General features: G+C 43.1%; 1 protein-coding gene across 1 annotated transcript in view; it reads left to right on the top strand.

Moving 5' to 3' along the window:
• Positions 1-1,115: 1,115 nt before the first annotated feature.
• tcf7 (transcription factor 7) overlaps positions 1,116-13,619 on the top strand; it is a gene marked incomplete at its 5' end in the record, with an annotated part of 66,455 nt that continues 53,951 nt past the window's right edge. The window contains 3 exons of the mRNA XM_079214039.1: positions 1,116-1,298; positions 1,556-1,625; positions 2,823-2,923. Coding sequence (XP_079070165.1) covers positions 1,116-1,298; positions 1,556-1,625; positions 2,823-2,923 — 354 coding nt within the window. The remainder of the gene's footprint in view (positions 1,299-1,555; positions 1,626-2,822; positions 2,924-13,619) is intronic.

A 13,619-nucleotide genomic window follows, 5' to 3' on the forward strand; every position in this document is an offset into this window, starting at 1 on the left:
TTTTAAAAACGGCACCTTAAGTATCTCCGCAATATATATGTTTGTTATATAAAAAGATAACTAGTGTTTATTAAGTAGTCTTAGAGTTATAAAGGAAAGTGTAAACTTGTTTACAATGTGTCTCTTACTCAGAATGTTTTATGGTATTTGTGTTAGTTAGTTAGTATTATAATTATGATAATTATTATGATTGTTATTATCATTGTTTACATTATTATTAACAATGCTATATTTTATATTATTTATATCATTAATATTGTATTATAATTTGTCTCAGCCTCCTGTGGACAGGTATTATAAATTAGCTAAACTCAACTTAACTTAATTTATCCTATTTCCTAAAAAACTTAATGGCAATGAGCAGTCCTGACCACAACATTGACCAGTATTAATGTTTTACTTGCAGTTTCTCTGTCTGCACATCTGCCCCTCTACCTGTTTGCCTTCAGTGACGTTTTTTTGGGTGCCAAAAAAAAAAACACAGCCACCACCATGGGGAAGCGCGCACGGCGTGAACACGCCTCTGGAAATCATGAATAAAGCCCGTTCGCCTGAGCTCATGGGAGGCGATGTCTCTTTAAGTCTCTCTCTCTCTCTCTCTCTCTCTCTCTCTCTCTCTCTCTCTCTCTCTCTCTCTCTCTCTCTCTTCTCTCTGCCGAAACAATCGCACGAACCCCCAACAAGTCAGCGGACCCGTCAATCATCCGGTCGGCGCCCTTTGATCATCGGGACTCGTCGCCTTGTCTTGAGCTCAAATGAGCTGTTTGCTGTTGTAGGGAAACATTAGTGCTCCACCAACTAGCCGGCCGGGGGGACACGACACATCGCAACTTTTTTTTTCTTTTTCCCTCCTCTGTATGTGACGGGGGTTCGTACACTTCGGAGGCGCACCACACCGAGAACATTTATAACAGGGGGAAGAAAGAAAAAGAAGAAGAAGAAGAAGAAGAAGAAGAAGAAGAAGAAGAAGAAGAAGAAGAAGAAGAAAGTCGCTTCATTCTTTTCTTTCTTTATACTTGTTTTCTTTTCTTTTTTTGTGGTTCTTTTTATTTCTTCAAAGTGTATATATCTATATATACTATATATTGCAAAAGGACGCGGGGGAAAACGCAGACATGCCTCAGCTCAGCAGCGGCGGCGGGGACGACCTAGGAGCGAACGATGAGATGATTGCGTTCAAAGACGAAGGCGAGCAGGAGGAGAAAATACAGGAAAACGCGTTCACGGAGCGAGACCTGGCCGACCTCAAGTCCTCCCTGGTGAACGAGTCGGAAATAAATCAAAGTCCGAACGCAGCGGTAGGTTGGCACCGAGTGCGTGTGTGAGTGGATAAAACACGGAAAGAGTGTGAGGAAAGGCTTGTTTTTATAGTCAAAGCTGCGTTGAATGAAACCCAGTAAGATTTTATTTTTAAGAAAAAAGCGCTATGCATGGTTACTTTGTGACTTCTAACAAAACAGAACACATTAAAGTATGATTTCATTTTTTTACTATTTTCTCTTCTTTTTGCGGAGAGAGTGTGTCTGACCCGGTGTTTGTTGTCGGTCCCTTCCAGGCGGTCAGGCGGGGACAGCACGGCGAGCAGAGGGGCTTCCCGGAGAAACACCGGGAGCATCACGACGGAGGTAAGAGGGGAAGAAAGACAAGAAAAAAACACCACATTTACACACTTCACGCTCTGTAGATACGACTATCTGAGAAAGCAGCTGAGACCTCCCCTACTGTGTCAAAGTAAGGGCGAGGACACGTGTTGCAGCATTAAAAACCAACTTCAAAGAGTTGGGTTTTCAGGTGCACACTGCAAAAGATGTCCAGCACTTCTGCAGCTCTCTAGTTTATCTCTCAAATCTTTCACTTTTGGGCGGTTTCCTGATTATTTTTATTTCTGTGTTTTTGTTTCAGCACGATAATCACATCAGAGATTACAGACTTTGCCTGAAAGTGTGGCCAACCAGGGCCCTCGAGAGGTTTATTATTATTTAATTCCCTCCAGGTTTGCCACCCAAAAAGAACAGAGCAAACCCCACTTTGCCTCCCTGCAATAAGGCCCATGCACAGAGTATGTGTGTGTGTGTCCGCATTGCAGTTTAATTATGGCCGTTGTGTAACTGATCCCGATCGAGTCCAAACATTGCGTTCCTTTGGGCGAAATCTCCATCAAATGTGGATTTTTTTTTCATCTCTTTAAAAAAACAAAAACACAGAGGAGTTTTACACTCCCTCTGAGTGATTATTCAATGTTCTGTCACTTTGGTTATGGCCCCGGTAAAAGTTTTGGGATCAATGAAAAAGTTTCATTTAGTATCTCCAATGTTCCCAGCTGACCCACAGAGGGGCTCCCCTGACGCCTACCTGGTGGTGGGAGATACATTAACACATAGGCTCCAGGAGTTCACGCCTCTTAGGCGAGGTGATGCTCGTCACGCTTTTGTCTCCAGTGTTGCAGTCCGTTCTCACACTGGGACACAACGCGAAACAACCAGAACACTTGTAAATACTCGGCCCGCTCTGTGAATCCTTTTGAGTTTTTGGATGTTTTCTTTTTGTCCTGCGGCACACACATCTCATTGCAGTGTTGTGGGAGTAAGTATCAGTGTATTTTTATTTTATTTTAAATTTTTTATTTACATTTTTGTTTCATTTTAGCAACTTTTATATCAATTTAAATCCCATTTTAATGTTTTTAAATGACACCACGCTGATACCCGTCCCCTTGGACGCCTTAAATTGAAAGAAAAAGAACAACCTTCTGCAGACTGTCACTGTGAATTCCTTCTTGAATTTTCTCGTTTTGGTGACTCTCGCTCTGTTGTTCCCGGCAGTGTCAAAGCACCAGGATGGGGGCATGTACAAGGCGCCGGCGTACCCGGGGTACCCGTTCCTGATGCTGCCGGACCCCTACCTCCCCAACAGCTCTCCAAATGTAAGTCCTTTTTTTTGTTCCTCTTCTCGTTCTCCCCACGCTGGCTGCACCGTTGGTTTCCTTCTCGCGTCGAGTAGCCGGTTGGGCCTCCGGAGGGGCCTCGTGTTTACGTCCCGGTTGGAGTCCAAATGCTGAACCGGGAACAGAATCGTTCAAGTCTGGTGGCCGCTGGCTAGTGTATTTTACTTTTTTGGAGGGAGCAAAGAGATCCTCAGTAGCCGGTACTCATCAGTATCAAACAGAGATAACGTGGGCGATGAACCCTAAAGTGCCGGGTGTGTTGTGTTGGTTTGTTATTTTTGGATAAAGTCGTAAATGTTTCTTCTGGGATTTTCTGCATAATTTGTACGTCATTTGTTGTGCATCTGGTCTAAGTGTAAGTGCTGGACTTCGGCATACGATTGCCTCGACAGTCATATTTTTTACATTAAGTTTATTTTTTACTTTATGGCTCCTTTATCGATAAATCGAGTTTGATTCAAAGCTCGACTCATGTCAGGTAGCTGCCAGCATATTTCCTCTTTCACATATTGTAATATATTGACAATATCTTCTTGTATAGTTTATATGTAATTGAGACAATAATGAAGCCCAAGGAACAAGAAACAAGTTGTTTCAGGTCTCAAACGTGTATTTTAACACGGTAAAGGTTGACTCGTCTGTGTGCGAGTGTGTGTGTGTGTGTGTGTGTGTGTGTGTGTGTGTGTGTGTGTGTGTGTGTGTGTGTGTATGTCTCAGTCACAAACCCAACATGTGCTCTGGTCTTGGTTTTGAACCGTTACCCACCCGACCGCCTTCCGAACCCGAAGCACCTCCTAAAAACTTGCTTTCCACTCCCTTACAAAAGAAGCTTGTTTTTTTGTTTTTGTTTTTTTGACGACGACGATGACATTGGGAATCTGATCGGTGTCGTCATCGCGCCCCCGCGGAGTGATTTCAGAGCGCGCAGCATCGCGTTCGAGTCCCGTGAGTGCCCATGTCCAGGCCGAATATTTTTTTTCCCGTCCGGCGTAATCGCCCGTCGCCTGAATGAAGCCTCCTCTCCTCCAGATGGGACGCACGCTTATGAGGTCACACGTGCTGTCGGCTGATCGAACATGAGGAATCTGCTGTGTCATAAAAATTGTGGGGGTTAAAGTGGGGGTCAAGACCCAGACGGTTGGTCGTGGGAGGTTTTAAATGGGTCGTTGACGGATACAAAAAAAAGACTATTGTTTGCAGACTATCTCCTAGTTCAACTAATCCCTTTTTTTTTCACACACCTCATGTGTGAGCGTTACTTCTGTGCAATAGAGTTGGTTAACATGTTATACAATGAATGAGGGAAACACTATTTGTGTCTTCGTTTTGGCTTTAAATTACCGATGTACGTTCATTTAATGAGGAAATGACATCTCCCTCACTCTGTTATTGAAAGGGCTGGATAATATATTGCTATTGTATATAGATATTCTCTGAGATTTGGGCTATTGTCTTGTCGTAAAAGTGTTTCAAAGGCTGCATTACTGTAAAGTGATGACCTTCTATGACTGTTCTATTATATTCCTTTACCAACTTACTCATTATATCCACATCCCTGATGATTCAAGGATGTTGATAATGACTAAGTAGGTAAAGGAATATAATCTGCTATGTCATAAATGGCTAAGGTTTTCTATCAGAAACCTCACTATTACAATATTTAGTCAAAGCATCAAATGGTCAACCTGTCATTCATGATTTCCAGAGGCGTGTTCACGCCGTGCGCGCTTCCCCATGGTGGTGGCTGTGTTTTTTTTTTGGCACCCAAAAAAACATCACTGAAGGCAAACAGGTAGAGGGGCAGATGTGCGGACAGAGAAACTGCAAGTAAAACGTTAATACTGGTCAATGTTGTGGTCAGGACTGCTCATTGCCATTAAGTTTTTTAGGAAATAGGATAAGTTAAGTTGAGTTTAGCTAATTTATAATACCTGTCCACAGGAGGCTGAGACAAATTATAATACAATATTAATGATATAAATAATATAAAATATAGCATTGTTAATAATAATGAGAGAGAGAGAGAGAGAATTTTTACTCTCCCACCCTCGTCACCCTCGCCCACTTCTCTTCCCCTCCTCTAACCCCTGGAGTCCCAACCGCACTCCCTCTCCCTCAGAGATTTTTGTTGATGGTGGGGATGGGGGGGTGTCGGCGGTGGAGAGATAAAGAGCACTTTCTTTCCCCCGTGTGTCTTGGAGACTCCACACAATGCTCACTTGTTGCCGCTCCCCTTGTAATTAGCCCGCCGGGTTGCGAGGCGGCAGCGGCATAGATCGGGCCCCCGTCTACCTGCCACTTGAAAGGGCTGAGCACGATGGTTTAGAAGAGCTCAAGGTTGGGTTATGATTATGGATGGATCGGAAACTATAGGTCTGGGAGACTTGCATAAAGAAAGAAAAAAGTTTCTGTTTGGTGTTTTGCTGGTTTTGTATTCACGTAAAGCAGATCAGGTCTGTCTCTGTGTGTGTCCTTCTGCGTCTTCTTATGTCCTTCTGTGTGTCCTTCTGTCTTCAGGACTCCTCACTTTGTGATTCATGTTTTTTGAGATCTTGTTTAGTTTGTGCAATAGAAAATACTAAAAGTGCAAAATTTGTTCAAGGTAACAAGGCTGTAAAACAGCTGATTCAGCACTAATAGTTGCAGCTTTATGGTCAACTCACCTGTTCAGGGATGAGATCAGGTGGTTCTATACCTCAGGCTGATATTGTGTTCAGGGGGATGAGTGGTCGTCCCGCAACCACAAGGTAGCCGGTTCGATCCCCAGTCCCCCCATAGCTCACATGTCGAAGTGTCCCTGAGCAAGACACCGAACCCCCAACTGCTCCCCGGGAGCCCCACAGGGCTGCCCACTGCTCCCTATCCAGGGATGGGTCAAATGCAGAGAAGAATTTCCCCAAGGGGATTAATAAAGGATAATTTCTTTATATATATATATATATTAGGGCTGGGCAAAGTTGAACAAATTGAACTGATTAATCGCATGATTTATCTGCGATTAATCGCATCATGCGCCAAATTAAATAATGAAGTAAAAACTAGTGTATTGCGTGCTTTTGTTTTAAAGTAATGTTATCAGAACAATATAACAGACACTCTGGAGCAACAGCAAGTTAACAAGAGTATTTAAATAAAAAAAATATGCTAGGGAAGAAAAAAAAGATGTATTTAATTTTTGTAATGCTTCTATATGACATTCAATTAAATATTGTATTTATTTTCAGATGTTATAGACTATTTTATTATAATGTAAAACAGCTTAATATCATGCTGAAGAAGAAACATTTGCCTTTTATCAGGGAACAACATAAACAGTCTGTTCAGTAGTAACTCCTTCTTTTGTCCATGTTCAGTTTGCTGCTTACCTTAAAGATGTATGTTAAAGACCAGCAATTGATTAACTTTATACAAAAGCAATCAGTGTTTTTGATCTTGTTCAGTTCAGTTTTTCTTAGTCAGTGAGAAAAGTCCAGTCTGTGTTGGCTTGAACAAGAGCACTGAAGTCTGGTTGAATGAGGTGGAGATGTGAAGGACAGCTGACAGGTATCTCAGCGGCGGCTTTGCGCATGCGCGATTAATGTTCAATCTGGATGAGCGCTCTGTGCTCGCTGACACTTAACCCCTAATTGCTCCCCGTTACTGTCTCTACGGTGTATAGAGCAAACATGTAAGTCTCTTTGGATAAAAGTGTCAGCTAAATGTAATGTTATATATATATATATATATATATCTATATATATATATATATATATATATATATATATATATATATACTATTTGGACATTTGTTAAGCTATTTCAGTGATCAGTCACGTATTCTTGCACCACAGAGAGAGTTTTATTCTGTCTGCAGCTGAAATAATTGGTCTGTATGAAAGTACTTATTGTATGAGTGAAAACTATGTTTTGTATTTCATTGTTGATCGAATATCAAAGGACAAAAGTGAGACACCTGAACACGTCATCTTGGGCTCTGAGAAATTGCCACGGATGGTTTGATTATTAAAACTAATCTGTAGATTAATTGACGATGAAAGAATGAGCCGCAGCTCTCATGCTTTTCATGTTCTGGAAACAAACAAACAACAGCAACTTGTTCAAAACCGTTGAGCTAAAAATTTTTAGAAATGATGACATACTGACAATGACCTAGCTCCATTGAGTTCTGGATGAAAACCTGTCCAAAGACGTCAACAACAAAGGCGGGGGAGCGAGTCTTCACATCACCCAAAAGATCCAGCCACGACTGTTTTTTGTTCTAAAATGATTAACACAAGATTTACAAGCTCAACCGAACCAGATTGTCTGAAACGGAAGAGAAAAAAAATCACAAATCGTGTTGTTCTGGTATTAATGTTCACACGTCGTGCAACAAGAAACATAGAGCTTCTAATCTCTGCTGCTGCAAAGTGCCCCCCCTCATCCCATTCATGATAATACCCATAGTACACATTTCACGGGACGCTTCCCCGTTGTTGCATTAATGTCGGATATCAGCGGTCCTCTCGGAGGAAGTGGCCGTTCAGAGATACAACGAAGCTGCATCTGGAGCGTGCACGGCACTGTGCATGTTGTGTGTGTGTGTGTGCGCGCGCTGTTCCAAATTCAGTACACTTTGGTTGTGTGTGTGTGTGTGTGTGTGTCTTCATCTGCATGTTTTCTCCTCAAGTTTGTTGCCGCAGGCCTGTGTTTGTACCCAGAGTTCATGGTGTGTTTTGTGTGCTTGTGTGTGTGTGTGTGTGTGTGTGTGTGTGTGTGTGTGTGTGTGTTAGACCTTCGCTATGTGCACAATGCTGCGGATTACCAGCAGCCTATTTTTGAAGGGATCAGGAGTCTTTTGTCGTCTCGAGGAGTCAAACCCCAGCGGAGGGGAAATTGTCAATAAAGAAAGAAAAAAAACATTGGGTATATTTTCCTCTCTTCAGCATCCGCCCATTTTTCTCCCAACTTTGCTTTCTTACAATTTTTCCCCCATCCAATTCTTACCCCATCCTCCTTTCCTACTTTCATCCTCTCAGCTGCTCCGGTTAAATTTTCTGTCCCCATTTCTAAGTTTCCATCGATGGTGGACAGAGATGAGTTAGGAGGAGAAGGAATGGATCTCATAGAGTTTGGTCATCATACTGCATGAACACCAGCTCCTTCATATTCATTTAGGACCACGTCTTCCTGCACTGAGTCAGAGCAGAGTTTCCCTCTTAGAGCGTCACATATTAGTGTTGGTTATGAACTAGATGGTTTTTTGCTCTACTTCATCTGATCAGCTTCCTCTCCAGAAGTATTCCAAGCCTATTGTTTTCTACAAAGGTGCAGACAAGTTGTCCATCTCGGATAATAAGACAGCACTTCATCAAATCAGAGAGTTAATGACTTCCTGCGGCTCTTTCACAATAAAGGGAAGGAAGGGGAGTTGACGTGTTTGTGGCACGCTGAACTTTGTGTGTGTGTGTGTGTGTGTGTGTGTGTGTGTGTGCGTGCGCGCAATCAAAGTAAGAGTAGAAATACAACAGTAGAAGAAGTCCTGTTGCATAATGGTTGATGGCGATTGCCGGGTGCTTGGTTGAAAGCAGTGGAGGGGGATATTTTTCTGAAGTAGCCAATGACTCACTGATATATTTTGGGTATTTAGACTAGATTTGAACCAATAACCTTCACTCACAGTCCTGAGTTTGGCACGTTTGTCCTCTGTTTAATTTGAAATAAGTTTTTTAGGGGGGATTGAACTTTGGCTTCAGAGCAGCTTTAACACATTTCAGTGAAAACTGATTTTGACTGACACTTGTCCACTAAAAGCTGCTTCAACAGCGTTTTAAACGCTCTGGCTGAAATTCACAAGCAGTGTCTTGTTCGGGGGAATTTCCCGCTCGTTTTAACATTTCACTTTGCAGACTGAAATTGAAAAGTGACGGGAAGACTGCTGAGAGAGTTTTGACATGTTTTGGGAAGGGCAGGAGTGAAACTGTAATTTTTCATCGTCATTTCTAAAGTAGGTTTTTACATTTTCCACCTTCAAAATATCCCCTCTCTCTGAGCCAAACCAGAACTTCCAAATCATGCACTTGAATAGCCACTTCAACAGCTTGTTGTTTTATTATAATTATAATTTGGGCTCCACGTCTCTTGCCTCTACACTTCTTCAGATGCCTCCTCCTCTTCCTTGTGTCCATTCATAAATCAGCTGGTGTCGCTAACAAGCTCACTGAGTCGATCCTCTCGACATCAAGGGAACGGCATGTGTCTGCGCAAGTCTTTCGGATCTCGCCACTTCCTTGTTTCCTTTTGTGTCGCGGCGCTGACAGGGGAGTTGTTCCACCAGCTCCTCGTCTCTCGGTAAACAATGGCAGCAACACCGGCCGAGGCCTCCCTAATCCCCCCCACACCCCTCATACAGACCCAGGGGCAGGGATGAGCAGCACGGGGGCCTCCCTGCCTCTGACTGGCTACGATAAGGATTTAAGAGGCCTTATAGAAAAGCAGCTTTCACTAGAAGGCGGCAAAAGCTCGGGTCGATCCGACGGAAGGGAATCTTACTTTTTTTTTTTTTTTTTATAAATACAGTTTATTAAGGCGTCAAAGGTTTAAAGCAACTCTTGTGTTACTCTCCAGCCGCATGGCCACAGATGGACTCTCTTAAGAAGATTCCTCTCTGGGGTGTTTCCTGTGTGGATGTGGCATCTTAACGCTACATTGTTGCGATGGATGTAAGTGTGAGATTATGCTTGTGCAAAGTCTCAGATTATGGGAGATTATGGAGTGAAATTAGGCTCATGATTGGACCGCAAAGCTCCACGGTTGCTCTCGATCAAACAATACCGTCGAGATTTACGAAAGGTTCGCCCTTCACGTGAAATATCATCATATTTGGTAGTGTTTGTGTTCATAAATAAAATAATTTGACCACAGTAGGATTTGAAATGTTTAAAACTGCCCTTCAGAAGTATTCATTTGAAAGAAATAGTGTTTTTAAGTTTCGGTGGGAGTCCTGACCTGATGAGAGCAGATGATTTCCATTATTTTTGTTTATTATTTTCTTTGTAATTGGCACGTAACTCTCTTATTTCATGATTTTTTTTTTTTTAATAGACCAAACACGATCAACAGTTACTTAGACGCAAAGTTAAGTCTACCAGCACTCTGTGTGTGTGTTTGTGCGTGCGGGCGAGAGAGGTAAAGAGAGCATTAAAGAGAGAGAGAGCGACGGGTGGGATTAAAATACAAATGACCATAAGAGCGTCCTCGGCGGCTTTGAAGTAGCGGGCTGTGAAGGCGCCCGAAGAGAAACTGTTCAGAGGACCATTTCAAGAGGCGGAAATGTTTAAAAGAATATCAGAAGAAGAGGATCCCCCCCCCCCCCCCCCCCCCCGCCCTCCCCTCGTCGTTTCCTCCCCCTCTCTTCAGATGGCCCCGAGGTGTTTATACCTGTAATTATTCATCCACTTATTTCTTTCCGGCGCAGACGGGAAGATGGGACGGGGAAAAACTGTAGAGCAGTAAAAGACAGGTGTTGGTGAAGGAAATGTGGGTTAGTTTTTGATTGACACCATTAAGTCTCATTTTGAATGACAATTCAGACACAAATCTCTTGTGGAATGTCAGACTAATTGAGAACCCCCCTTTTTTGAAATGGAATAAAAACAGGGAACAAGAGGATACGCTTGGTGACTTCATGTGGCGTCGTCGGTGCGAGTGTTTCTGTAAATTAGGACCACATTTCCCATAATTCCTCCCACGCTTCCTGTCCACCAGGATGACGCCAGAGGTCAGACATGTTTTGTGGGGTTCTCCATCTGCCTTCCACTTGTTGCTGCCATCGACCTCTTAAGTTGCCTCTGAGAGCCCGAGCTCCGGTTCAGTGGTCCTGTTCCGCTCTGATGCTGGAAAGTAATGCCCCCTCTCCCCCGCCGTGCCATAAAAAAGCAGCACGGCGAATCTGGTGTTATGGTGTGTGCAGGCCAGATTTTTTTTTTCTTTTGTCAAAACGGGTGAAAGAGAATTGCTTCCAGCTTCTCAAACGTGAGAATCTGCTGCTTTACAGAGGTCAGAGGTCACAGGGCGAGTTCTGACTCTTTGTTTTAGGCTCCAGTGTTTGTCTGCGAGGTCTTCATAAGGTGTGTGTGTGTGTGTGTGTCTGTCTGTGTGAAGCAGTTGCGGGATGTTGCACCCAGGTGAGTCATTGGCCGGTGGAGTGAAACCATGCAGAGTTTCTCTCCCGTGCCGCTGTTGACAGAGCGAGCTGCCCAGATGTGTTTTCTCAAGCTCGTAGTTAATCAATGACAACGTTGTGTCTCTCTCAAAACACACACAGACACACACACTCATTCTAACCACATCGTCTGCTAATGTATGTGAAAATAACGATATTAAAGGTTCTGGATTGGATCTGGTTCCCGATCTGCAAGGCCTGAGGATAACCTTTTATTAAATCAATAATATAAATCAATGCGGTTTCTCTACTCCTGATTGCAAAGTTTGGTCTTTTAATCTGCAGCGTTTACAGAAGAGGAGCGAACTTCTGAACGGACGGCAAAGCGTAATAAATGCACAGAAACCGTAGTTGTGTCCGACGTGACGGAGGATTCCACCGCAAGAAGTCATTTTCCAGAAAGCTTTGTGCTGTCACACTGACATTCACACTAGTGCACACTAGTGCACAAGTCGAGACAATAGTACAGGTGTAATTTCAGCTTCTTAGCCTTTTGGAAAATTGTCGGAAATAGGGCACATTACTGAGATGTTTGTATCTGATTTTTAGGCAGCCTTTCTCAAGTAAAAATCCGTGGATCACCCCCGTAGAAGGGCGGGTCATTGGGAATGTGTTGTATTCGATTTTGGGCCACCTTCCTCGGGTTAGAATCAGCCGATTTACCCTGGGCCATTTGACCTTAAAAGTCTTCAGAAAGCTTTGTGCTGTCACACTGCCATTCACACCAGTGCATACATCGGTTGAAACGATTGTACAGGTGTAATATCAGCTTCCGTTCCACCAAAGAGTGAAGGCGACGAGCCGCCCCGCCCCTTGTCCAGTCCAAAAACGTAGACTTGTTTTTCTTCACAACATCCGTGGTGCTGCAGTCTGAAAACTTTTAAAAACTTTTTTTGCTTACAACACATTAAAAATGACGAAAGGATGAAGAATCTGAATCTAAATCAATAACAGTTTGTGTGTGTGTGTGTGTGTGTGTGTGTGTGTGTGTGTGTGTGTGTGTGTGTGTGTGTGTGCGTGTGTGTGTGTGTGTGTAGCCCACTCGTCATTGTTTTCATGTTGCATGGTGGCTGGGCGGCACACACACACACACAGTTAGTAGGTCAGCGTGCCACAAACATGTCGACTCCCTCCTGTGACCCCCGGACAGTTTCAGATACAGATGTTGAATTAAATCCACCTGTCTCGACAAATAGCAGTTTATAAAACAGAGATTCTGGCTTTTGATCCTCGGAGGTGTTAAAAATAAATAAATAATTAAAGACCAAAGGGAATTAAGAAGCATTTACTCCCAGTATCTTATGATTGAATACTATATTCTGCATTTTAAGGCTCTTTAGATATCAAAACAAATCAACTTACTTGATTACTAATAAAGAAAAAATTAATAAATCTGAATTTAGAATAAAGAAAGAAGAAGAAAACATTCACACAGGTGTCATCAGAGGACCCGTTTAATCCTATTATGAATTTGTGCTTTTCTTTTTTTCAACATTGAGGTCAATGAGGAAAGTTCAATTTCTGACAGATTAGTAGCCGCCTTCGTGGTGAATGAAGTATATTGAGTTGATTATGATTATGATCTGCTTCTGTTCGAGAGAGAGAGAGAGAGAGAGAGATCACGTGACCTCTGGGAATTAAAAGTCTTGTTTCATTTCCTCTTCATTGCTGTAGACAGTCAGACTGAATAGTTTCACAAAACGTGTGTCGCTCAAACATCGTAACGCTGTACTTTCCAAAAATAGAAATGAAAACAAAAAACGTTCAGAACATTGCCTCATGTGCCTCATCTCGTGTGTGAATGTGTGTGTGTGTGTGTGTGTGTGTGTGTGTTTTAGTTGCCTTCAGCTCGCGTTGCCTTAAACATTTCATGTTATCTGTCTGCCGTCTCTCTCGCCCGCTCATGAAGCTGCCGTTGAATACAGAGTCGCTGTGGCGGCCATATGCGATCGCACATGACAATTTGCTCGGCCTCTTTCATCTATCCCCGGCAGGAAATTTACAACCTGTTTACAGTCTCCAACGTGTGTGTGTGAGGATCTGGTACAGGATGGTACTTAGATATTATTGTAGGTGCATGCTGGTCGGGTACTTCTTGCTCTTGACTTTTCTGTGACTTTCAAGGTCAGATTTTTTCCCCGCCGGCAATCCCGAGATTGAGCCGGCGACGCGGACTCGCTTTTTAAATTTTGATAACGACTAACGAACAAGTATTTATTTATTTTTTGAGACGTTTAGTTTCCTGAAGGTAGGATTTAAAAGCGACGTTTAAGTCGGGCCCGATGTTTGCCGTACCCGTAGAACAACGACCCTGGCCTGCAGATTATTGATGAAACGCTGGCGTCTGATTGGTGCTCAGGTATCAGGAGAAGGTCCGATTGGTGCATCCCTGATGGGAGGAGATCTTGATGCAGCGTTTTCTCATGAAAGGTGCTCAGTGGCTCGCGAAGCCAAACGTTTTCAACTTCCTGG

The sequence above is a fragment of the Taurulus bubalis genome (genome assembly GCF_910589615.1).
Source record: "Taurulus bubalis genome assembly, chromosome: 2".
Lineage (NCBI taxonomy): Eukaryota > Metazoa > Chordata > Actinopteri > Perciformes > Cottidae > Taurulus > Taurulus bubalis.